The sequence below is a fragment of the Pseudorasbora parva genome, chromosome 7, assembly GCF_024679245.1.
Source record: "Pseudorasbora parva isolate DD20220531a chromosome 7, ASM2467924v1, whole genome shotgun sequence".
NCBI classification, from domain to species: Eukaryota; Metazoa; Chordata; class Actinopteri; order Cypriniformes; family Gobionidae; genus Pseudorasbora; species Pseudorasbora parva.
This window is the reverse complement of record NC_090178.1, coordinates 31,995,999-32,023,144: the sequence shown is the minus strand read 5'-3', so window position 1 is coordinate 32,023,144 and position 27,146 is coordinate 31,995,999. Positions and strand designations below refer to the sequence as shown.

Here is a 27,146-nt window from a genome sequence, read left to right as displayed (position 1 = left end):
TGTAGGAATTAACTTTATCCAGATTAATTAAAGGGGTAAACATATATTATTCATTGTTAGTTTATGTGGTATACCTAACACATACATTTCTGTTAACGAAATGAACCTTATTAATGTTTGCTGAAACATAAAATGTTAACTTGTTTTTAATTTTCATTACAACTTTTCTCAGCTAATTGCAGAACTTAGTGGATAAAATCTAGTCCCATCCTGCAAGTTTTCTGCTTCCCAGTAAAATATGTCACATCATGGAAGTTAAATGCATTTCAAACGCATTTTTGTGTTTTTTAACACTTTAAACTATTTTGACATACTGAAATTAAATTTTTTTTACTAGAATGAATATCTTTATTTTCTATGCCACATGTGCCAGCTTGTAGGTTTTTGACTTCCCGCTGTCATTCTTCCCATTAACTGCATCATATATAAAATTCCTGCTCTGTGACAAAATGCAATGTAAAGCCAAATTAAATTGGTTCCAAATGATTAGCCTGGCAAAGCTGACAACAGACCCACAGTTGTGCCAAACAGCTCAGGCTGACGGCAGCGCTCCCACCAAACGGATTGCCTCTCCCGGCTCAGAAACCCTCCCATAAGAAATCAGTTAAGTGGTCCCCAGCTCGCAGCCGCTGGCAAGTTCTTGCTTTAGGGCCGAGAGTGGAGTGGGGGTGGGGGTTGTTAAAAATGAGCTAATGGGCGGTGTGGTGGAGGGATCGGGCATGCGCAGCGAGGCACAGCAGGGCCTGGACTCAAAGAGATGAGGGCAAGACCCTTATTGAGTCTGGCATCAGTGTTCAGGGGGAACTGGGAGAAATAGATGGGCGTCTCGTACCTTGAAGCCCACAGAGAGCAGGAACCAGTGCCAGGAAAATTACAGCTTAGATTTATGCAATGAGGGAGAGTGAACATAAAGCACAGTACAGACCCAGAGGGCTGAAGGACGCAAGAGTTAGTGGCTGAGACGTTGAATCTATGGGACTCTGGTGCAGGATACTTTATACCTGATTTCAGCCTCCTCTGTGGTTTGAAACGATTGTAAAATAGCACAGCCATGACTAGTATGAATAGTAAAGATAAAATCCAATTTTGCTGTTATGTGTTGCTATATTATGCTGTCAATTTAAAACTTTTATTATATAAAACACATTAGATTACAATGAAATATGTTAATTGTATTAGCTCATTTAATGAAAACATTTATTCATATTTTAAATCAGCACTAGGTAACTTTTCAACCTTCATAATATATTTTTTAAGACTCTTGTGATGATAAATCGACTTACAATAGGTTGAATGACACGTCTGTCATAGCCTGACGGGGTCTGTATCGTTTTTAATCGTACTTTTAAACTTCGGGTTTCGGGTAGTAACCCGAGAACAAAAAGAACTACAAAATTCGACTGCTTTACGGCATATACGTCACTTCCACCAACACCCACACTTCCTTAAATTCGGACGTGCGAGCCCAACTTTGTTCGTCGGATAATATAGTCATGTCCGAAGCAGCACAGACACATAAGAAAGAAAAGGTTTTGTTGGAGGAAAGCAATAAGAGGAAACGAAAAAGTGATGGGATTAAAGGCAGGACGAGGATCAAAATGTGACCAGCGTTTTCTCGTCGGCGTGAGCTGAAGGAGGCGTGCCCGACCGATGCTGTCATGCTTGTTACGGTGAGCTACCACTCAAACATTGAACTGAAGTATCATATAGATTCTGTAAAACGGTAACCAATAGACTACTATAATGACGCTGGCTTGTAAACGTGAGCATCGTGATTATTTGGCGTTTGAAAAAAATAAAACCCATGAAATTATATTTATATGACATGCTGAAGCATATGCCACTGACTGTAACGTTACCTAGGATGAAGACATTTCACACGCGACGCCAGAAGAACTCGAAATCCTCTTGCAGTGTTCAGGGGAACTGTTAGTGCTGCACCGACCCGCGGGACGCTTTTATTAAGTTATTTGGCCCGCACCGCACCACTGTATATATTTTTACAACCCGCCGCGCACCCGCGACCATTAAATAGACATACGGGGTCCGCGGGTTATGAGACGACCCACGCATCACTAGTTCAGGGCTATCAGGGTTGTCATGTCAACAAATGCACGCGCGATGGCATGCCCTGTTGTAGGATTACAGAGCTTACGACAGTAGTTGAGGACATTATTTTTTCCAAACTGTAGGGGGACCCCGAGAGGAAAAGTAGCCAAGTGGGGCTTTAATACATTTTAAAATGTAATGTAATCTCAAAACTATAAAAAATGTTTAAGCATCCTTACACCAGTCTTCAGTGTCACAAGATCCTTAAAGGGGGGGTGAAATGCTGTTTCATGCATACTGAGCTTTTTACACCTTTAAAGACTTGGATTCCCATCCTAAACATAGACAAAGTTTCAAAAACTAATGTTGGACGTTTGATGGAGTATTTCTGTGTTAAAAATACTCCTTCCGGTTTCTCACAAGTTTCGGCGAGTTTTTTTCGAGTATGGGTCTAATTGACGTTAAATAGAGCGGAAGGTCCTTGTATGGGCTGTACGGGCTCTTCTCCCGGAAGGGTGCGCGCGCGCGTAACTAGAGGGAGAGAGAGGAAATGCACGCTGTAAACAGTCTCTCAGGTGCAGATCCAGTCCTCCGTGAACACTTATGTCGCGCCCCGGGAAGGCAGCGCTGCATTTGAACCGATTTGAACGCAGAAATGACGGGAAGCTTCAAGGCATCGCTTCAGTCGCGTCGCAAAGTGGATTTCCGCGGTCACTGCTGTCACAGGACTTCACCAAATCATACCAAAGAAGTGTGTTTTTGACAGAGCGGTCCTGCTTTGGAAGATGCCGGTGAGTAAATCAACTTCAAATGTCTCTGCTGTCGGCTACCGTCGCATGAGTAAACATCAGTAAACGATACGATCGCGTGCTTCGTCATTCAAATGCGCTAACGGTTATTCCATTGTTGTTCTGTATAACGTTACACTAGTCTGACGTGCAAAACCGTTTTGCTTGCTACTTCTAAGGTCTAAGTTAGTCGCATACAATAGTCCATAAACCGAATCATGTCCTCATACACTGCGAGTAAAGACACAGAAATGTGGAGAGGCCATTAAATACAGTAACTTACATACCACAGAGACGGACGTCCTGATGTTGCCGTTTCTCCTGTTCAATTTATTTCTGCCTCAGATTTGATTGTGGATCATTATCTGTATTAGCTGAGATAGCGATGGGTTTCTCCACGCTTGAGGACGTCACCGCTTTGCGCGCTTGTGATTCTTTAGCTCCGCCCACACGATACGCCTCCAGGTGCTCGGTTTTTTCCGGAAAGACTCGGTACAGCCCATATTTCTTTTATAAATATGATAAAACTAAAGACTTTTCGGAGATATGAAGGATGCAATACTACTCTATAGGTACTCAAGATTGACATGAGATTGACTGAAACTGAGTGTTTCACCCCCCCTTTAAGAAATCATTATAAGATGATAATTTGGTGCTCAGGAAAAATTTCTTATTATTATTAAAGGGGGGGTGAAATGCTGTTTCATGCATACTGAGCATGTGTACTTTTTACACTGTTAAAGACTTGGATTCCCATCCTAAACATAGACAAAGTTTCAAAAACTATGTTGGACGTTTGATGGAGTATTTCTGTGTCAAAAATACTCCTTCCGGTTTCTTTCTGAGAGTTTTTTTCGAGTATGGGTCCGCTTGACGTTGACAGAGCGGAAGGTCCTTGTATGGGCCGTACGGGCTCTTCTCCCGGTAGGGTGCGCGCGTGCGTCACTAGAGCGAGAGAGGAAATGCACGCCCATAAACACTGCTCTCAAGCTGCAGATCCACTTATCCGTGCAATACTTCTGTCGCGCCTCACTCCACTTTATTCCTCTGGGTGACATCAAACGACTTTAACGCATCTGCATAGCATTCCGGGAAGGCAGCGCTGCATTTGAACCGATTTGAACGCAGAAATGACGAGAAACGTCACAAAATCACGCTTCAATCGTGACGCAAAAGTGGATCTCCACGGTCACTGTTGTCAGGACTTCGAGAAAAATACAATGTTACCAAAGAAGTGTGTTTTTATAGGAGCGGTCCCAGCGATAAAGGTTCACGGTCGTGCTTTGGAAACAGGCGGTGAGTAAAACTGCTTCAAATGTCTATGTTGTTGGCTATCGTCGCGTGAGTAAACATCAGTAAACAACACGATCGTGTATAGTTAATTTATCAATGGAGCATGCGATCAATGGTGTGTGTTTTTTAGCTGACCAATATAGGTGTCAGTTTGTTTATTTTAAAACCACCCAAACATAAACCTAGGGGACGTTCACACAAAGCGTGCTTCGTCATTCAAATGCGCTACCCCATTGTTTTTATTATACACTAGTCTGACGTGCAAAACCATTTTGCTTGCTACTGCTAAGGTTTAGTCGCATACAATAGTCCATAAACCGAATCATGTCCTCATTAACTGCGAGTAAACACACACAAATGTTGACAGGCCACTAAATACAGTACATACCACAGAGACGGACGTCCTGCTGTTGCTGTTTCTCCTGTTCAATTTATTGATTGACTGATTCTGGATCATATCTGTATTAGTTGAATCTGATTGATAGCCATGGTTTATTAGAGTAACGTTTTCTTCTCCACGCGTGAGGGTGACAGCTTTCAGCAATCTCTCGGGCAGTAGCTGCACGCTCGTCATTCTTTAGCTCCGCCCACTCAATACGCCTCCAGCCACTTGTTTTTTTTTCCGGAAAGACTCGGTACAGCCTATCTGTCTTTTATAAATATAATAAAACTAAAGACTTTTCGGAGATATGAAGGATGCAATACTACTCTATAGGTACTCAAGATTGACATGAGATTGACTGAAACTTTTCGGGGAGGTCCGTGGCCACAAATCCAAAATTTCAATGTAATGATCTCTGAGCCACTTCATTATCACTCTTGTCTTATGACATCCATCATGCTTGAAAGCATTTCACCTGACTAGTACTTGTTCACACTTTCTTGTGTACTAATGATATGATTAGTGAAATAGTTGGTAATTTACCAATTAAGCTTTTCGCAGTTATGTGAATAAACACCACAACAACTGAAGCAGCAAACATTCTCAACAGAACATTTGTCACTAGAAAATAGAAATTTTACAGATTTTCATGAAACCAAGGGCTCTGACTTTCTCAATTGGTTCATGTTGGAAGTAGAGGACAGTCTCATGATTCATGAAGTGTAATTGTTACAGGCAGGGAATAGAAGAGAGATGAAAGGAAATGAAGAAGAAAAGGAACAACACAGAACGAGATTGACAGAATGAGTATCAGACAGGTAGAGCTGTCACTGATACGGTTCAGAGTGAGTTTAGTTGGCAGTAAGTCTGGCAGACAGCAGACAAGCTCTTTCTGGGAACACACACACACACACACACACACACACACACACACCACACACACACACACGCACGCACACACACACACTGTCCTGCTCCACTTCTACCCAGGGGCTCCCTCTTGCCTCTGACCTCATTCACTTTGATTTACTCCTTCAGCAGCAGGTGTGGCCCTCCCTCTCTCCTTACACTCTTTTATTGATATGAAGTCATCCCTCTGTCTTCAGAAAGCTGAGGCTGTTGTCAAGATGCACCTTGATGCATTCGCGATGATATCACTCAAACACGAGTGTCACAAAGGAAGAGGCAATTAATTAATACCATTAATGTGCAATTACCCATCATGCCTCAGGCTTTGTGAGAGACATGACTGAGTGAGAGAAATGAGAGGTCAGAAAGGAGAGTCTAAAGATCAGCGATGAAACGGAGAAGGATTTTAAACGATCGCTGCTCTTATGACTGAGGACAGACGGGCATTGCAGGATTTCTGTGTGGATATCACATAAAAGAAACCTGATAGATTGTCGTCTATTGAGCTATATTATGCTTTATATTGCCTAAAATATCTGATGATTGATTGTTAGAAGGAATGAAACCGGATGAGAAGGATTGTGGGTTATTCATCCAGGTCCAGACACATAAAAATGAATTGAAATAATGGTAACGGTTTCCACAAACATTTGTACAGAAAACAAAAAGTGAAAATGTCTAAAAACATTGTCTTTGTTAGATAGGCAGAAAAATTTGAATTTTAGCTCATCCGACTTGAAATGTTTTGGTCTGAAGAGGAAAAACATTTTAAGAACATTTTAAGAATTTGTCATAATATGTGTGATGAGTTGAAATATGGTTAACTCTAAAGAGACGAGTCAGGGTTTTTGGATTAACTATTTAGAAGTTATAAGCAAAGCTAGTCATTTTTCATGTTGACCAGTAGGTGGCACTTGTTGCGATAAAGGCTCAAATACAGTACACAACTTATATCACATATTCTTGTTTTTTTTACATTGCTGTGTGTGAGTGCGTGCGCACGTGCGTGTGTGTTTTGGATTCAAATGGGAAACATCTATTGCTAAAATCTCACACATGGAGACACATCTGACATGAATCTCTCACATCTTTTCTACATATAACTTGAAGCTTAAACGGTCAGTCCAATTTGCGAGTTTGCGAGAGGAAAAAAGACTTCCATCCCGTATTGAACAAATTTACTATGATCGGATTGTATGGGCCATCTGATAATTTCACAGAAATCACTCAGGCATAATATGCTTTCTACAAGTGGATATCTACTTAACTTTACGTATCTTTTTAAAAGATTTTGATTTCGTTGTCAAATCCAGAGCTTTACTTTTCCACAAAAGTTTTCCACAATTACCAATTCTTAAATGTTTACATTCACTCCCCACCTATCTTGAATGTTTGGTTACATCTCTCTCTCACACACACAGGTGCTTCACACACTTCTCTCTGTTGTGCATCACTTCAGGAGAGTTTGCTTCTAAACAGGCCAACACTTGTGTTGCAGTAATGACTGTTTTCCTCAGGTTTTGCAGTGCCAGCGTCCAAGACAGCACTATCATTACAGGCTAATACAGCTGCTGTTTCAGCTCTGAGGGCTCGACTCTAATGTCTGTTTACACCTCATTACGAAAGGCAGATGAGACCTAGTCAGTGACACACATCAGCACTGATCTGGGTTCTCAGCTAACGTCATTAGAGATTATGGACGCCTAACATAAATACAGTAGGTTATAATACAAGCCTCCCTGCACTGTTCACTTCTACCTGCCAGATTTGGAAGAGAAAGTTTTCCTTGAAGTACTCGGGTGAGAGTACTTTTATTCTTATTTCTTGCTTGCTTTTGCTACGCATTTAAAATAAAGTTTTTTTTTATTGGCTTCTAGTGGTTCCATTAAGAACATTTGACATCCATGGAACCTTCCCATTAGGTTCTTTAGGTTATTAAAATGTTCTTTTGAGAACTGATAATGGAGGAGCCCAAATGGTGGATCTGGAACCTTTATTTTAAGCTTGCACATTATAAGTCCAGTTTGTGGTAGGAAGTGTAAACAATGAGAAATCCTAGTAATGAAATTGCTTAAAACATGTGAGCTGAACTTTCTGGTTTTGATATGTCTGATTTTTGTCCCGTCGAGTGACTAATGGTCTCGTGTTTGTTCTGGGTATCTGCCAGCAGGAGAGCAGGTTTCAGTGGTTTGTTTGATGTGACCAAAAGCTCAAAGAATGAATGTCTTTCTGATAAGTGTGTCCTTTGTACGTTTGAGCAGATTATCTGCCCTTAGAATTGTAAATAAAACAAAGCGTATTAGCTTATTTTTTTCTACGTCAGATTTTTGTGTTTCTTGCCGTTTGTAATTGTTTGTGAAATCTACTAGTTTCTCTACACTAGAGGTCTTCAACCGTGCTCCTTGGAGACCCGCTGTCCTGCAGAGTTTAGCTCCAACCGTAATTAAAGGTGTCATGAACTGGCTTTTAAATTTTTTATACTGTTGTCTGAGGTCAACTAATGACGTTTGTGTGGTTTTTACATCCAAAAGCATCATAACTAATATGTAATAAGGCTATTTTCTACACTGGTTCTGAGGCTATCTTCTGAACGCTGGGTTTTGATGGGCGCACTGCAGACTTGAAAGTACACGCCCACGGATAGGATTGGATAAGATTTGCATATTTAATGAGCCTCTCAGTTCAGTTCAGATGAGGGAGGGATTGATTTGAAAGTAGCAACCGGGATTCTCTTATAGGGCTTGTAAACGTCTTTATAAAAAAACACAATGATTTATTTCTCATCCACCCAAGATTGATTGGAATATTATTTCTGTATTTCAGGGCCTGCATGATATGTGGATATATACATTCACACACACGTGTGCGCGCATCTAGATCAAAAAAATATTATTTCTGCCGACGGGCGTACGTTTTGATAGCCTGGAAAACACACAGCCCCGGGACAACTATTAGCCCTCATATAAAAAATACGTTTTACTCAGATAAGTTTGTTGCACCATTCCTGTCGGATCCAATATAGAAGGCACAGCATTGTGTCTGCAAATCCAGCACTTGAGGCTTGTTTACAAACAATTCCACAGTGAAATGAAGCGAACACATGTATACGTTCTTCACCACGTGAGCTGGAACTTTATTAAAAATAAACGTGCTATCACACAATCCTAATATTAGGAGCCAAAGGAAGCTTATGCAATGGAAATATTCCAAAGGAAGACTGTGTTCTTCCACAGTATCTTGCTATATTCTTCAACGTGTTTATTGCTGCTGGCTAGCGTGATCCATGAGTCGGTGGGCGGGGCTACTGAATTACACGTGCTTATTATTCTGTAGAGGCGGTGTTTCGTCACTAGATGACGTCAAGATGCGAACACAATCGTTTTCTGGGCCTGGTGTCAATAAAACCTTTTCTTTGACTAACAAGGAAGTTTTCAGCTCTGAAACATACAGGATAATCTATCACCATGACTGTACGGTCAAGGGAAAGTTGATTTCTCAATCCATCACCCCTTTAATGTTGCCCACTGGTGATATTGGAATTATCGTGAGTTTCAGTTCGGAAATAATTTTCATACTCAAATTCCCAAAATGGGCGTGCCATAAACTTTAAACATGATGAAAGGGAGACCTAGCCAACTGCACTGCTGTGACAGGTAGCTATAATTCATTAGTTTTTACCCCAAAACAGCTAGATCGTCTATAGTGTTGTCTTTTATTGTAGCTAGTGTAGGCCCATATGGCTACACTAATCATTTGAAGCGTAGACTATTATAGCCTAAGTTTTATAGCTACACAGCGAAAATTTGACCGAGATTGCAGAATCTAACACCGTAAATGTTTATTGTCAATGTAGGCACTATAATTTTGGGTTTAATAAAATTTTCCCTATAAATATAGGAGAGAATAAACATGGTGTCCTCCTTGATTCCTGTTCATTCCGACAACAAAGCACTTGAATGCAACAAGCTCGAAATCACGACTTCTGAAGTGGGACATTTCTGATAGCACGTGAAGACAGCATAAGGACAGATGAAGCTAATCAAGATCTTCAGGATCACTTGTGAAAATCAAGCGGCAACCTCCCGCGATCTCTCTTGAAGCCAATACAGAAGTAATGTAAACTTTAATTCCACATCCCGACTTTTTGCCCATTTTCTGTTATCCGGGAGTGACACGCGATGACTCGCTCACAAGATGGCAATGCCCAGCTTGCCCCTACTTTAAGCTTCAGAACGGCTTATCAGATTCCTATGGGTGACGTCACGGACACTACGTCCATTTTTACAGTCAATGGTGCAAATACACAGGCAGGTGTGGTGAAGCAGGTTGGAAATAAACTTTGCAGGACAGTGGGTCCCCAGGAGCAGGGTTGAAGACCTGTTGTTTTTTTCAGTGTATAAATTCAGATTTTTTTTCTTCTTATGTGTTTGGTCAAGTGTTTTAGCACATAGCTTGTGTATTCCATATCAGTAGTGTGTTTAGTGGTTACTAGGTATCTGTTAAGTGTGCACTTCCTGCTTTGTGCCGTCTCTCTCTCTCTCTCTCTCTCTCTCTCTCTCTCTCTCTCTCTCTCTCTCTCTCTCTCTCAGGCTGTTGTGGCTCATTTGGCCTCTGACCCCGTGTGGGACTCTGGGGCCCTGCTCAGAGCCAGACTGATTACATTAGAGCACTGATAGCGGACGCTCTCCCTACACCCCACAAATGATGGATGAATGTCTCTTCCTGTGGAAGAGAAAGAGGGAGAGATACTCCAATACCCCCCTTCTGGCTTCCTCCCTCCATCAACCGTTGGCTCACTGCCAAGCGGAGCTTTATAGGACGAGGCCCCGTGCCTGTCCTCTCTCTTAGTGTGGCGCGGCCCCAGACAGTGGCATTCCACCGTGTGGGAACTCAGCACAATCTGGCCCGGACCACGGAGGGAGGGAGAGATAGGTGCACAGCTGCCCGGGTCCAATCAAAGTGAGAGTGTTGATGGACAGGTGGCGCAATCAGTCAGAGGTGTTTCTGTGCACTGTGACCCCAGTATGTCAAGTATGTTAATGGATGAAAGATGGTCCCTTGGCTCCTGTGATTCTCTTAGACTCCATCTTTGTACACACATTGGAACCTAACATAGACGTCTCGTTTTTTTAGATGAGCGAAGAGAGTGAGATGGTATGATATGTCTTACTGTTGCATCTGAAAGGTTTCCAACAGTTTAACATTTCTTGATTAAATGTATCATTAAACCTTTAACTGAGGTGGGAAAGTGCAGAATTTCAGTAGTAACACTGAATTTTACAGTGTCAGATTGGGTAACACTTTATTTTACAGTATCCTTGTTACACATTACATGTAGTTACTATAGTAATAACAGTAAATTATGCATAATTACAAGCAACTAACCCTAAACCAAACCCCAATACTAACTCTAACCCTATAGTAAGTACATGTAGTTAATAATATACAGTACTTCAATATATAATTACACTGTAACAAAGACACTTTCAAATAAAGTCTAACCTCAGATTGTTACAGTAATACCTATAAATTACACATATTTGCATGCAACTAACCTCAAACCAAACCTGGCCCCACTTTATAGTAGGTGGCCTTAAAGGGTTAGTTCACCCAAAAATGAAATTGATGTCATTAATGTCTCACCCTAATGTCGTTCCACACCCGTAAGACCTCCATTCATCTTCAGAACACAGTTTAAGATATTTTAGATTTAGTCCGACAGCGTATCTATGTGTACGCACACTATACTGTCCATGTCCAGAAAGGGAAAAAAAAAACATCATCAAAGTAGTCCATATGTGACATCAGTTAGTTAATTATAATCTCTTAAAGCATCGAAAATACATTTGGTCGAAAAATAACAAAAACTACAACTTTATTCAGCATTGTCTTCTCTTCCTTGTTTGTGTTCAGTCCTCAAATAAAGATTCAAACGATCATGAATCAGTGAATCGATCAATGATTCGGATCGCCAGAGTCACGTGATTTCAGCAGCTTGACATGCGATCCGAATCATGAATCAATCCGTTGATTCACAACCGTTTGAATCTTTATTTGAGGATTGAACACAAACAAGGAAGAGGTCTTAAATGCATAAGTGTAACAAAGACACCTTAAAATAAAGTGTAACCAAATATGTAAATATCAAGGTGTCTAAATATTATTAAATATTATTTAAAATGTATATAAATATTAAAGTGTTCCAAACATTTTATATATATAAAAAAACATTTTATAAACATTTTATTTAAAAAAATGTAATTGCATTAGATAACAAAATATCAAAACAAGTGACACGTTCAAGCTAAATTTCCAAGCAAAAACAACAACTCTTTTTTAGATTATTTAAAGAATTGCATATAAAAGTTTGGGACTGACTGTCAAAGTGTCTTATGCTCATCAGGACTGCATTTAATAAATACAATAAAAACAGTAATATTGTGAAACATTGTTACAATTTAAATGAACTGTTTTCTATTTGAATACATTTGAAAATGTAACTTATTCCTGTGATTGCAAAGCTGAATTTTCAGCATCATTACTCCAGTCTTCAGTGTCACATGATCCTTAGGAAATCATTTTAATATGATGATTTACTGCTCAAGAAACATTTCTTATATTATCAATGATGAAACACAGTTCCCGGTAATATGTTAATATTTTTTTGTGGAAACTGTGATTCATCCTTTGATCAATATAAAGTTTGAATTTTTCTGTAGCATTGTAAAAGTCTTTACAGTCACTTTTGATTAATGTAATGCATGTTTGCTGAATAACAGTATTGATTTATTTCAAACTACAGCAACAACAAAAATCATATGAATGACCCCAAACGGCAGTGTGTGCATATATTCAAACTGCATCCATTGTAATGTTTTTATATATTTTATGAGTGTTAATGTTATATTATAAGAATCAAAACAGGCTACTTTTGGTCCTTTTTCAATACAACATTAAAATCCAGACATATCAATCATACACACAATCATGCACTAGACATATACACACAGATATCAGACTGGCGAGAACAGAAAATAGAAAGTTTAGGTTTTTTTTTTTTTACGGGAAATGTTTTGCATTCTGCAGCAGAAATGTTGATAAAGGCGATGGAGGGTTATTATTGCTGTGTTGGCAAGGGTTAGAGTGGATTAAGATGCAGCGGGTTGGTGAAAACAGCGTTAATGGCAGTAAAGGCCAGCAGTAAGGGTGGGTAAGTTAGTGCTTGTGCATTTGGCAGCCGGTGTGTGAAGGCGGAAAGCACTGGCAGCTCCAGGAGTCAGGGAGGGACAGTATGGCTTTGCTTGGCTTGGGGAGTTAAAGAGCCAGCAACTTATCAAATAAATTTTGGTTTTGTTTTGGTAAATAGCAACTAGGATAATTCAGAGAATAAAGACATCTTGGGGGAAAAAAAGACATCTCACAGGTTGACCAGCTTGAGAAGAAAGGGATGCTGTGCTCTGGTCTGTGCCTTGGCACTCACGTACGGTTCAGCTGGCTGTGACTCTCAGAGAGTGAATGTGCTGCCTGTTACAAACACACAGAACAGGAGAATGGCAGGGACATGTCTCATTCTTTTCTGTCATTCTTCTGGATCTGTTTGTGGAAACGTATGAGGTTTAAATTACACTAAGGTGTGCTAAGTAATGTTTCTCTCATTAAAAGAAATGAACACATAAAGAAGTGAGTAATTTAGTAAAATATGTGTATAATTATGTACATTCACATGAGCTGAAGCCTCTATTTGTATTGGTAGCCTGTTTTATTTGAAATGGAGTGGGCTGCCTTATGAAGGCAGAAATCAATGAATCAAATGAATTATTATAATAATAATGCACACCTGGGTTGGCAATGTGGTCAGTTTTTCTGCTTGTAGAATAGAATGGTCACCAGGCCTCTAGACATTGGTCAGACATTTTATTTCAAGATATTTGTCAGTTTTTTGTACTTAAAATGCTCTGTGCAGAACTTATTTCTTATGCATCTCGTTCCAAGCCTAAGTTGCTAATACCAAAATGTCATTTAGATTCAGTAACATAGGCTTGAGCCATTGATAAGCAGACTATTAAAGTAGTTGATACAGAGATACAGAGGCAGAGAGATTGATTGATTGATTGATTGATTGATTTAAGGGGGTGATCAAGCTTGGTTGGTTTGATTAAAACAAACCTTGGTGCAACTGCGCTGTCAGTGCAGTTCATTTGAATAAGTAATGCTGCCATTCGAACACCGATGCGCATTAAACAAGCGGACAGAGACCGCTGAAAAGATGGGTCTCGGTCTGCTTCCAAACAAACTCCGGTGCGGTTCGAATGAAATGTGAATGGAACATGGACCAAATACATGTAAAGGAACCAAAAACTGTAAATTATGTCACAAGATGCTACCCTAAAAAGGATAGAATGCTCAAGCATACCTGTTTTTCCTAATCATAGTCGTGATGTTGCTGAACTAAGCGGACCAGACTAAATGTGTTTTTTTTGGTTCGGCCCAAACGAACCAAGTTAACCGAACTAAGTATGTGTGAATTACTTCCGTCTATGCGTCTCTCAATCGTTTTATTGAATTCTAACAGTATTCATGTCTGACTAAAAGTTGTGTGTTTTCTACAATGGCTTTTGAGACAGAATATTTTTGCTTTCGCATAATGCTGCATCCACACCTCTAGGTGTCAGTATATGCCCAAGAGGGCACATTGGCCAGTGCAACAAACAAAAAACTATTGAGTGCACCTTTGTGTCATTTTGTTAGATTTTTTAAAAAGTTTTACTTTCCACAAAGAGATTATCCTTGCTTGACTTCATTTGTTTTCTGTAATTTATTTGAATAATTTTTTTGGTGTTTGGTTGGTTTATTTTTTTCGATCCTCCGACCCATTTCTTTTAAAGTCAGTCTACCTGCTCAGCTCTTGTGGAAATATATACCGTAGACTCAACACTCTCTAAAAATACTTCTCCGGGTTTTTTTGTCTTGGCTCAAGTTTAAAAAAGTCAAACTGAATGGACACAGACATATAAGTATATATGCACATGCTTATGTACTTTTTCAATTTTTTTCCTTCATTTTGTCTACATGTGCCGTCAACAGATCAAACCATCGGACATATTTTGGCGGGAGGTATGTTTATACTTGTGGCTTTTTTTCAGACCCCTAAGTTGTCTTTTTGAGCTGCCCAGAAAAACAGTTCTGTGAGAGAGAAAGCAGTCAGGTAAACATATTCCAAACACAGACGTGCTTTGAGCGTCTCTAGAGTCATAGACTCCAAGACCAGCCCTGGGTGAAAGCTTAAGTAGACCACACGGTTGAAGCAACAGTGTGTAGGCCGAAAAGGGAAATGGGCAAATCGGGGGAGCGAGTCCTCAGCGGCCTGTCGCTGCCAGACCTGCACCGAGCTGGGCTCGATCTTCAGATGAAGCTCTTAGACAGTGACGACAGATAGTGGAATAGTGTGTTTGGGTGTGTAAGAGGGTGTGTAGGTGTGTGGGTGAGAGGGTAAAAGGGAGTGACAGGCTTAACTCGGACATTCATGTATGTCACAAAGTGGGCGAGCGGTCACATGTAATCTATCGGAAAAATAGAATTGCTCACTTACTTGTCGACTCAAAAGACAGACATGTTTTGTCATGTTAACAGAAATATATGAATCTGAATTTTTGTCTTGCTTTCAGGTAAATAACCTCAAAAATATGTTCTTGTGTTGCAAAATTATATATATATTTTCACAAAATATGTCTAATTGCATTTTTTTATAACTTAAATTTTTTTTTTAATTGTGTGTGTGTGTGTGTGTGTGTGTGCATATATATATATATATATATATATATATATATATATATATATATATATATATATATATATATATATACACACACACACATACAGGTCCTTCTCAAAAAATTAGCATATTGTGATAAAGTTCATTATTTTCCATAATGTAATGATAAAAATTAAACTTTAATATATTTTAGATTCATTGCACACCAACTGAAATATTTCAGGTCTTTTATTGTTTTAATACTGATGATTTTGGCATACAGCTCATGAAAACCCCAAATTCCTATCTCAAAAAATTAGCATATCATGAAAGGTTCTCTAAACGAGCTATTAACCTAATCATCTGAATCAACTAATTAACTCTAAACACCTGCAAAAGATTCCTGAGGCTTTTAAAAACTCCCAGCCTGGTTCATTACTCAAAACCGCAATCATGGGTATGACTGACGACATGACTGCTCTCCAGAAGGCCATCATTGACGCCCTTAAGAGAGAGTAAGAAATTTCTGAACGAATAGGCTGTTCCCAGAGTGCTGTATCAAGGCACCTCAGTGGGAAGTGTGTGGGAAGGAAAAGTGTTGCAAAAACGCTGCACAACGAGAAGAGGTGACCGGACCCTGAAGAAGATTGTGGAGAAGGACTGATTCCAGACCTTGGGGGACCTGCGGAAGCAGTGGACTGAGTCTGGAGTAGAAACATCCAGAGCCAACGTGCACAGGCGTGTGCAAGAAATGGGCTACAGGTGCCGCATTCCCCAGATCAAGCCACTTTGGGCTACAGAGAAGCAGCACTGGACTGTTGCTCAGTGGTCCAAAGTACTTTTTTCGGATGAAAGCAAATTTTGCATGTCATCCGGAAATTAAGGTGCCAGAGTCTGGAGGAAGACTGGGGAGAAGGAAATGCCAAAATGCCTGAAGTCCAGTGTCAAGTACCCACAGTCAGTGATGGTCTGGGGTCCCATGTCAGCTGCTGATGTTGGTCCACTGTGTTTTATCAAGGGCAGGGTCAATGCAGCTAGCTATCAGGAGATTTTGGAGCACTTCCATCTGCTGAAAAGCTTTATGAAGATGAAGATTTTGTTTTTCAGCACGACCTGGCACCTGCTCACAGGGCCAAAACCACAAATGATTTACTGACCATGGTATTACTGTGCTCAATTGGCCTGCCAACTCTCCTGACCTGAACCCCATAGAGAATCTGTGGGATATTGTGAGGAGAAAGTTGAGAGAGGCAAGACCCAACACTCTGGATGAGCTTAAGGCCGCTATCGAAGCATCCTGGGCCTCCATAACACCTCAGCAGTGCCACAGGCTGATCGCCTCCATGCCACGCCGCATTGAAGCAGTCATTTCTGCGAAAGGATTCCTGACCAAGTATTGAGTGCATAACTGAACATAATTATTGGAAGGTTGACTTTTTTTGTATTAAAAACACTTTTCTTTTTTTGGTCGGATGAAATATGCAAATCTTTTTGAGACAGGAATTTGGGGTTTTCTTTAGCTGTATGCCAAAATCATCAGTATTAAAACAATAAAAGACCTGACATATTTCAGTTGGTGTGCAATGAATCTAAAATATATGAAAGTTTGCAAATAGGGTAATAAAAATAATAATAATTAAAAAATATATTATTTAATATCATTTTTCATTTCATTATGATTTTTTTATTTTTTTATTTTTTATTTATTTTATTATTTCATTTATGTTTTATCATTTATTTCATTTAAAAAATATATTTAATTGTTTAATTTAATCTATCTATCTATTTTCACTGGAAAATAAAAATACTCATTATAAAAGCATTTAATGCAGTGTTCAGTGTTCACATTCACAACATGCCCTACAGGTGCTAATCGTAGTTCCTTTCGTTTTTTAACAAACCACATAAAGTGCTCTTTTTAAAATGCAAAATCTGAAACTTGCTAGTCATAATGCTAATATATACCGCTTTTTACCCCATTTTTCTTCTCAGAGACTGAAAGCTGCCCTTGCCCATCATCCAGGGGGCATGGCGAATGGCAGCATGAACTCCATGGGTCATATGATGGAGATGATGCCATCACGGCAGGATCAGGCCGGTCATCACCACCTTCACTCTCACCCTCACCAGCACATGCAGGGCCCACCCCACGGATACCCTCACCATGCCCACCACCACCACCCCAGCCACGCACAGAGCGCCCATCACCACCCACAGAGCCACGGGCACCACAACTCCCATCCGCCCCACCTGCACCCCGCACACGGACACCAGACCTCTCCACACCAACCCATGCACTCGGCTGCTTCACAGGTACTGAACTGGGTCGAGCTACATTCCTTGAGGGTTTTAATTCTATAATATTTACAAGTACAAGAGATGTGAGGATTGATGAGTTCAGCTGAATTCAACTGTCTTGATATCATAATGAATAAAATGACTCATTGAAAGGAAGTAACCTTTTAAAAATGTGTATTAAAAAGATTAATACGTTTTCTTGATTATATAGTTTTCTAATATATTGAAAGCAAAAACGTTTGTCTGCCAAATCGAACTGTGGTGCGACCAACATACAGGCTGCATCCAAAATCACATAGTTCCCTACTATATAGTGTGCGAAAAAACATGTGACAAAAATATGTCTGAATTCATAAAAGAGTAGGCAGGACCTACTACTTCCGGTGAGATTCTGAAGTGTGGAAACGATGGACACTTTACTATCCACCATGGGAGAGGATTTGTGAATGGATATGAAGCGACGTAACTGACACTGCTAGGTCACATGATAAAGACAACCAAAGAATTACGTGCAGATTACATTAATACAACACACATTCATAAATATAGAGCGTATTTCTTAGCAGTCGTGAAGTAGTTACTTCAAAATAAGTAACTACTCAAGATAGTATGCTATTTCCTATGCAGACACACTGAAAAAACATAAAACAGGAAATTATATCATAGAGAGAACCCCTGCAGACCCATGACTGTGTGTCAAGGTCAATAAATTTCTTAAAATATCAGATCATTTGACCTCATTATGAAAACTCAGTGTTAGATTAGGTTGAAAAATGCCATATAAAGGTGCGACTCTTAAAAAACGTATCAATTAATAATCCATGATGTTTTAAAAAAGTATTTTAGCTTGGAAAATGTATTTAGAAATGTTTCTAATAATAAAAAACAATACTATGTGTACACTCACATACCAGTATGTACATATATGTGTTGTAAAGTAAATGTAATTCAAAACAGTATATGTTATGTTTTACTTGCTTCACATGACAGTTTTTCAAAATCATATCAAATCAAGAGTACATTTCTAAAAACATGGAACGTGTTTAACATGTAGATTTTTTTCTTTTCTTTATTGTGGACACTGTTATTCGTATGAACCTTCAGGCCTTGCCACTTAAACTCTTTAATGCTGGGTACACACGAAAAGACAATCGGGGGCTATGTTGGGTCGATTTCTCTCTTCCAACAATCCTAGGTAAATTCATGATTATCTTGATGGTTCTATGATCTTATCAGATTTTCCTGTGGTGTGTTAAGAGTCATTGATCCTGATCGGAAGAACGTCGGAGCAGCACATGTGCATGGGGCGGCCCGACGTTCTTCCGATCAGGTTCGATCACTGATGCGCGGGGGGAACCTCGAGGACACAAGCATGCGTGTTCTGGAGATGACCGCCGCGTGAAACGAAACAACACCAAATTAGAAAGCAAGCTGATGGAAGACTCACCACCAGCTTGCGCTGTAACGTAAAGTTCATTTTCAGTCTCCATGACTTCATCTAAACATTTTCTTGTGCAATTTTCTTAGCAATCCCATACACTATAAGCACAAATTCTTCTTGCCGGTCGACAGCCATGTTTGTTTACTTTAAAGTCGCATTTGAGATGTTTAGATGCGAGAGATTTTACGAGATTGGTCTCTCACATTTTGAAACTTTCGTGTGTACCCAGCATAAGACTGAATCCATCTTTTTGTGATTCACAAATTCTGCCTTAATGTATTATTAAGTCAAAGAAGTGGCCCTGTATACATACAAACCATCAAAGCCACTGCATTTTCCATCGCCTCCAGAAACCTGTAATGATCTAAAGACGGCAAACATGGCAACTGCCAAGCATATGTCAAAGAAGCTTTTTGTGGGCTTTGAGCGCTGGTAGTGGCCCTGGTTCTCAGGGTGTCGTAGAGTATTGGTCCGAGTGGACGTGTGCAGTGGAAAACTGGGCCCTGACACCTCTTTATGAGGGTGGGGCAGCCTGTAAATAAGACTGCTGTTTCTCACACCCAGACGTCCATCATAGAGACGTAGGGCCACGTGTACAGGGCACATGTTGTTTTAAAGAAAACTTCCAGACAGGAACTTTCTGGCTGGAGAGGTCTGAACGTGGAGATGTTTGACAGGTGATTGGCCGGGAGCCAGGTCTATGAATATGAATACGATGCCTCAATAGAGAATGTAACGTCAGACTTTTTGGTTGTCCCGTATTTTACAGTTATCTCCGGCTGCGCAGCAAATGCAGCCGACGCAGACCCTTCAGTCCCCGCCGGCCAGTGGAGGTCGCCGTAGGCGCGTCGTGGACGAAGACCCCGACGAGCGCAGGCGGAAGTTTCTGGAGAGGAATCGCGCGGCTGCCACACGCTGCAGACAGAAAAGAAAAGTATGGGTGATGTCGCTAGAAAAGAAAGCGGAGGAGCTCACCCAAACCAACATGCAGTTGCAGGTCAGAATCACTCATCCGCACACTTCTCCTCAGCTGAAGGCCTCGGTTCTTAAGCGTTAAAATGCACTTCGGTTTGGAACACACACTGAGATGTATTTCACGCAGAGCGTCATATTTCACTCGGTATTAGCTTACTCTAGACCACAGAAGCTCATAAACACCCTTCATTTGACAGCTGAAGCTACTGTAGATGGAGAGCAGACGGGGACGGCTGTGAGGCGGGAAGGGTCAATGGGTTATTGAGGTCTACAGAGTAACCAGAGCACGGCCAGCTGCAGCTGAATGTGTGGTTTGTAGGCCAGTAAAACCTCTGAGCATCACGGCACATTTTGAGGTTTCCATCTGAACGCATCCATTTAGGCTCTCAATAGACCTTGAATTTGCATAGAGGTTTACCTGAAAGATTGATGCCGTGTGGATATTCAAGTCTATTTTGGGGGATGTGTTGAGTATATCCTGCATTGCCCACAACTTAAACCAGCCTAAAATGGTTTTCAGCATGTATGTCTCAGGTGGTTTAACTGGTCGGCCAGACGGTCTCCCCCTCTAACCATATGACACGTATACAAAGCCCCCCTAAAATTGGGAAACCAGAACAGCCTGACCATCTTTGGGTGGTTTTCCGCCATTGTGCCACATCATTCGCTCTCTGCTCTTCCCTGACCTGAACAAACAAAAGGTTAACCTGTCTTGCTCTGGGACACAATAGTGGTTGTACTTTGTGTGGTTTGAGCCTTTCAGTTACCATCACCAGCCTATTTTTTAACCACTAGGCAACGCCACCCTCTTATCAAAAGTCCCTACTAGGGCTAGGCAATCTAACTTTGTAAATATTGCAAAGATTTGAATTAGTTTTTAATTGCGTTTTGTGATTCCTCTGATATCAGGACTTAAATCAGTTCAAACTGTCTGTTTCAGAGAACCAGTTCAAGACACACAATGTTCATTGAGGTCTCTGTGTGAAATTCACATATATTTACATATTAATAATACCATTTTACAGTTTGTGCTGGGTATTACCTCTAATGCTCAGCAAAATACAATAAAAACAGTCGAGCTGTGAAGTCATTATTTTAAACTTTTAACACATTTTTGGATGTACAAATAAAAAGTAAAAAACAACAACATTTATTTAAAAAATCAATATTTTGTAACATTATAAATGTCACTTTTGATCAGTTTAATATATCCTTACTGAATAAAAGCTTTAATTGATTTAAAAAAGAAAATGGTTGAAGGACATTTAGCAACAAATATGTTGGCAAGTAATATCCTGATCCTGGACCACAAAACCTGTCATAAGGGTCAATTTTGGTGAAATTGAGCTTTATACATTATATGAAAGCTGAATAAATAAGCCGAGATACAACTATTTGAAAATCTTGAATTTGAGGGTGCAAAGAAATCTTAATTTTGAGCAAATCGCGTTTAAAGTTGTCCCGATGAAGTCCTTAGCTAAGCATACTGCTACTGCTACTAATAATAAATTTTGTATATATTTATGGTAGGAAATTTACTAAATATCTTCATGGAACATGATGTTTACTTAATATTCTAATGATTTGTTGCATTTAAGAAAAATGTATCATTTTGACCCATACAATGTATTGTTGGCTATTGCCACAAATATACCCATGCAACGTATGACTGGTTTTGTAGGTCACATATTGTTTATTCTGATGTATTGCTGTACTGGTTCATATAAATGAAAACATAAAATCATATTCTCTTTTTCATTTAGTAAACAAATGTGGAAAAACATGCCTTTATTGTTATTTATTTATTTTTACAGTTTTTTTGATCTTGCATTAAACATTACAAATTAAATTAGCTTTAGTTGAAATAAAGATTGAAAAAAAACACATGTTTAATTCAATTAAATACATATATCAAGATATATATGTTATATAATCAGAATGTAATCTCACCCAGCCCTAGTTCCCAACAACAATAGAACAAAACATGTTAAATGCGTTTGTTTTTCTTTGTTATTGCATAGTTTGACGAGGTGGAACAGAAAGCTCATAGACACCCTGGCACTCCCATAGTCCCACTGTTCAGGCTTGTTTTGCCTTTTGGGAAATATTCACCCCACAGTCACAAACATGGTACCTGTCAACGCGAGGATTCTTCTCCACCAAGCATCCCTGAAACGCTGCCATGTTTTCATATTGGTTCTGCTAAATGGTTTAATCAAATTCAAGAACTATGTGTGATCAGACGCTCGTGTTTCCCACAACAGTAATTGCAGAGAATTCACCGCCTGTTCATTATGAGGTTTTCTAATGAGACCCAGACTTGTCTGGCCTTTAATTCAGTGTGTCTGCTGGGAGGTTTGATGTGAAGCTGCCAATACATCCACCAGAGACCTTTTTTTCCAACGTTTGTCATAATTATGTTAAGTATTGTATGGTTTATGACAAAAACAAAACATCATAAACATGTGTGCCTTTGTTTAGATTCGTTTGCATACTAAGGAAGGAACCATAGGGGTTAGCTCTTACAAACTTGAGTTCCCAAATATGGCTTAAATTTAATTTTAAACTACGAAGGCATTTCAATAGACAATAGCGCTTAAGCAGTCATATCCAGGCCAGACTGTATCCAGGGAACTTGTGATTTGCGAAATATACAAGTTTTTAATCTGTAAAATAATGAGACATTTAGTTTTGCTTTAACTTTATGTTGCTACACACCAGAAAACATTTTTTTTGTTTTATGTCTTTTGCCAATGTTTATGATTCGATTTTTCACTAGCAACAAGTTATTCAATTCCTGTAAACACAGAGGGACTTTTTGTGAGTGTTTCATATTATCCTTGTGTTTGTTGGCAGAACGAGGTCACCATGCTAAAGAATGAGGTGACACAACTGAAACAGCTTTTATTGACACATAAGGACTGTCCCATCACCGCCATGCAGAAAGAGTCTCAAGGTTACCTCAGTGAGTACTATCACACACCTACACAGCCAAGGGTGACATTACATAACGGATGTATATTGTTTGTAGGATACAACCACTGATATAGATACTTGTGACATTTTTTATGGAGGCAGCCACTCCCTGGTTATAGGGAAAGAGAAAACACACTCATTTTTTTCAGTCACTGAACAACCTGTTGTGGTTTATAATGCAGGAAATAGAAATATTGTTTCCATTTTCACTTTGAAGTACAGTAAATGTATTCAGGTAATGTGTGCTGCCTGTCTTTCTAAACTTCCAAATTAATCAGTAATCCAAGATGTGAATATTTATTTATTCATCAAAGTGTGGTGTTTTTTAGCTTTACATTATTCTTCAGTCTTCTCATAGGAAAGAAAGAATCACAAACTAGATCTCTTTAATATCTGTTGTATTTCTAGACAGCAAATAGACAGATATATAGATAGATGGATAGACAGACAGACATATGGATGGATTGATGGATAGGCATACTGGTGGATGAACAGTTAGACATACGGCTGAAAGGATGGATGGATGGATGGATGGATGGATGGATGGAGGGACAGACATATGAATAGATGGACACAATTGGATGGATGGATGGATGGATGGATGGATGGGTGGATGGATGGATAGGCATACTGGTGGATGCACAGATAGACATAAGGCTGGGTGGGTGGGTGGATGGATGGATGGATGGGTGGGTGGGTGGATGGGTGGATGGATGGATGGATGGATGGATGGATGGATGGATGGATGGATGGATGGATGGATGGATGGATGGATGGATGGATGGATGGATGGATGGATGGATGGATGGACAGACATACCAATGATGGATTGATGGATAGGCATACTGGTGGATGAACAGTTAGACATAAGGCTGAATGGATGATGGATGGATGGATGGATGGATGGATGGATGGATGGATGGATGGATGGATGGATGGATGATAGACAGACATACAAATGGATGGATGGATGGATGGATGGATGGATGGATGATAGACAGACATAAAAATGGATGGATGGATGGATGATAGACAGAGATACAAATGGATGGATGGATGGATGGATGGATGGATGGATGGATGGATAGACAGACATACAAATGGATGGACACAACTGGATGGATGGATGGATGGATGGATGGATGGATGGATGGATGGATGGATAAACAGATAGACAAAGAGGACATAGGGAAGGATGAATGTATTAATGGATTAATTGAGTGATGACCAGATGGATTGGCATACTGGTGGATGCACAGGTGGACAAATGGAAAGACAGATCTACAGATGGATAGATAGAAATTTGGATGGTTGGGTGGATGGATAAACAGATAGACAAACAGGATGGATGGAAGGATTAATACATTGATGGATGAATTGAGTGATGAACAGATGTGTCTACCAGACTGACGGATATGGACAGATGTTAGACATTTGGACGCACATCTTCATCTCTCCCTTTGTCCCTCAGGTCCAGAGAGCAGTCCGGCAGGAAGTCCCACCCCTGTAACCCAGCAGCAAGTCATCCAGCACAATACCATCACCACCTCCAGCACGGCACCCAATCACCGCACAGATATTAACCCCATCCACTAGAGACTCCACCCCCCTACACGCTGGACATCCTGACTGCAAACTCTGGAAAGACAAACACCTCTGTGCCTCTGTGGCAGCTTTTCTTTTGTTCGTAATTTGTAAATGTAAACTGATTACCATTTTGTTTAGTTTAGTGTGTTTTATGTTACCAATTGAGTCCGCTTAAAAGAAGGGAGTCTGCATAAGTCACCGGGCACCATCGCGCTTGTCCAGAACGTCACTGGTGGGTTGCTGTGAAAACAACAGCTACATCTGTCCCTGCATTGCTACTGGACAACTGCCTTTACAAACTGCACAATTCAGATAGCTGGATGGCTTTTGCTATGAATTTTCCATTGCCAAAAAGATGCTGTCCTTTCGTTTCTGTCGATTGTTTTAACAAATACTCTCACATTCCCCTTTTTATCTAATTCAAAAGGATAAATTAGGAAGGTCAGCCTCCGTTAGGGACTTCATAATGAAAGTAACCTGAAGCGATATGAGTCTCTGACATGCTCAGCAATCTGATTGTGTTCACTCGCTCACTCGGACCAGAATCTAGATCGGATTAAGTTCAACCTATTAGCTCCTGTCATTTCAGATATCATTTCAAAAGTTATCTTTTTAAAACAAAACAGCTTTGACTCCTTCGCTGGTGCAGATCATGTAAATGGAATGCATTTATCAAGCTCACACAGGCTCTTGTGAGCATATTGCCCCGCCGAACATGTGTGAGATTTCACAGTATTCCCAGAGTGCTGAGATCACAGCTGCAAACATGTAGCACCAGGAAGACATCTAACTTGGCGTTTATGTCTGAATGTTTTAGAAGATGCCCTCAGCTGTTTCATTTTAAGCTGGTGTAACTTCTGGTCAGATTTACCACTGGTCCTCATCAGTGCACACTACTTTTACTGGCAGTCATTTCTGTTTTGGATCAGTTGAGTGGACTAAGTATTATGCACATTCTTGAATATGTTCTTTTTATACATGTTATATACTCATCTGTGGGCCTTCTAACCTTTTCCAAAACACTCCTCAAGTGTATCTTGCACCAGAAAAATGCCATGGAAAACTTTTGCTTTACCTGAGGCTATGGAAAACTTCCATGTGAGCCAAATGCATTAACTGCTACTTAAAATCAGCTTTCGTTTTGGCTCGATTGTTTAGATCTTCCTCGGGCATTCTGACTGTGAGATAAATTTAATTTAATAGGATTTATTGTGATATGATATACATCCCAGTTAAAATTGCTGCTTTGTTTGCTGCCTTGGAAATCATGAGGCTTCCGTCTTGAAATGGACCAAGGTGAATTCTGCACGTGAATATAGTCCCTACGAAACTGTCAAACCCCTAAAGGTTCTGGAAATGTGCTGTTGAATTGGAGGTGTCAGTATACAGCCAGAAGCTTACTGTAAGGGGATGTTCACAAAAAACACGTTCTTGCGTTTTAAAACGCTGGAAGAAGCATGGAAGTTGAAAGTTGAACTTTTTAAACCTCGTCGCAGCATCAAATCAGATGCGTCAGTGTAGCAGATGTTTACATAGAAAAAAGAGTTTGTCTCGATCAGCTCCCAAGTTTAGTAGTCAGGGCTTTGAACAGGGATTCGGCCGTTTTAACGGTTTTCTCAATTGTGAAATCCTCCCTGTACATTTGAACGTTCACTCCCTAAATAGTCCCACAAAAAACAGGGAGCATCAATGGTCCCTCACAGGAAAATATGTCACATTTTCTGAAGTATGAAACTTAAATCGCACAAGCCGACTCAATAGTGGTGCAAGTATGATAGGCCAATTTGTAGGCCAATCGGCACGCTAACTGCCGATTACACACTGGTTACCTCAACAGAAACCCAATAGGATTTTGCCATAGGCTTTTGGGTTACAAGCTCTGTGATTATTAAAATGTTATGATACACTTAATACATTATGTCCATCAAGATCATTTTCACAGATAAACAACTTTTATTAATTGTGAAGCCTAAATGCAGCTGCCAGAAGTAAAAAGCTAAACTTAGACTGTAATCAAACTCAGTTTTTATCTAATAGCATTTTCCCAGAAAGTTTGAGTTAGAATAGTTTATAAGAGGACAATCATAAGCATAATGAGGCTGTAAAAGCAGACTTGAGTTTACCTGTGGGGTGACGCTTAATGTCCCCAGACAGCCTCTGTAGTCCCATTTAGCCACCACCCTTTTTCAAGACACGTAACACGGCTTTAAAAAATCCCAAGTGGGGTAATACTGATGTATTTTATGACGTAGAATAAAACATGATGTGTCTTGAGCTTGTGTTCACCACAGACTTTATTTTTAACCAAAATCCCATAAAAAACCCATTGACTTGAGGACAATTGAACCAGAAGTGCTAAAATGCTAAATTAGTTTTGGCCTACAAAGTGATGTCATACCTTCACCACTCTAAAACATCATGGTATGCGACAGAAGAATTGAAAATATGAACTATTATTTAATTTCAGCATGAAACCACATTACTAGACAGTAGTGAACATAATCTAGCTTACATTTATAATTAATGTTGCAGGGATCTATAACAATCAAAATATTTTTCAGACTGTACTTTTAAAGGATATCATTCCTGCTGTTAGCCCAGTGTGTAGTGAGCCAGGGTTCTTAACAGTGCCTGAATTTGTACAAACGACATACACATTCGCAACCTAAAAAGCCAATCGAGGTGCACCTAAATAAA

General features: G+C 39.9%; 1 protein-coding gene across 4 annotated transcripts in view; it reads left to right on the top strand.

Moving 5' to 3' along the window:
- The window catches only part of creb5b (cAMP responsive element binding protein 5b), a 98,342-nt gene extending 72,178 nt beyond the window's left edge, over positions 1 to 26,164 (top strand). For all 4 annotated transcript variants that reach the window (XM_067449072.1, XM_067449073.1, XM_067449074.1 and 1 more), the window contains 4 exons: positions 17,165 to 17,485; positions 19,681 to 19,908; positions 22,743 to 22,851; positions 24,334 to 26,164. In XM_067449072.1, coding sequence (XP_067305173.1) covers positions 17,165 to 17,485; positions 19,681 to 19,908; positions 22,743 to 22,851; positions 24,334 to 24,458 — 783 coding nt within the window. In that variant the 3' untranslated portion in view covers positions 24,459 to 26,164. The remainder of the gene's footprint in view (positions 1 to 17,164; positions 17,486 to 19,680; positions 19,909 to 22,742; positions 22,852 to 24,333) is intronic.
- The last annotated feature ends 982 nt before the right edge of the window (positions 26,165 to 27,146 follow it).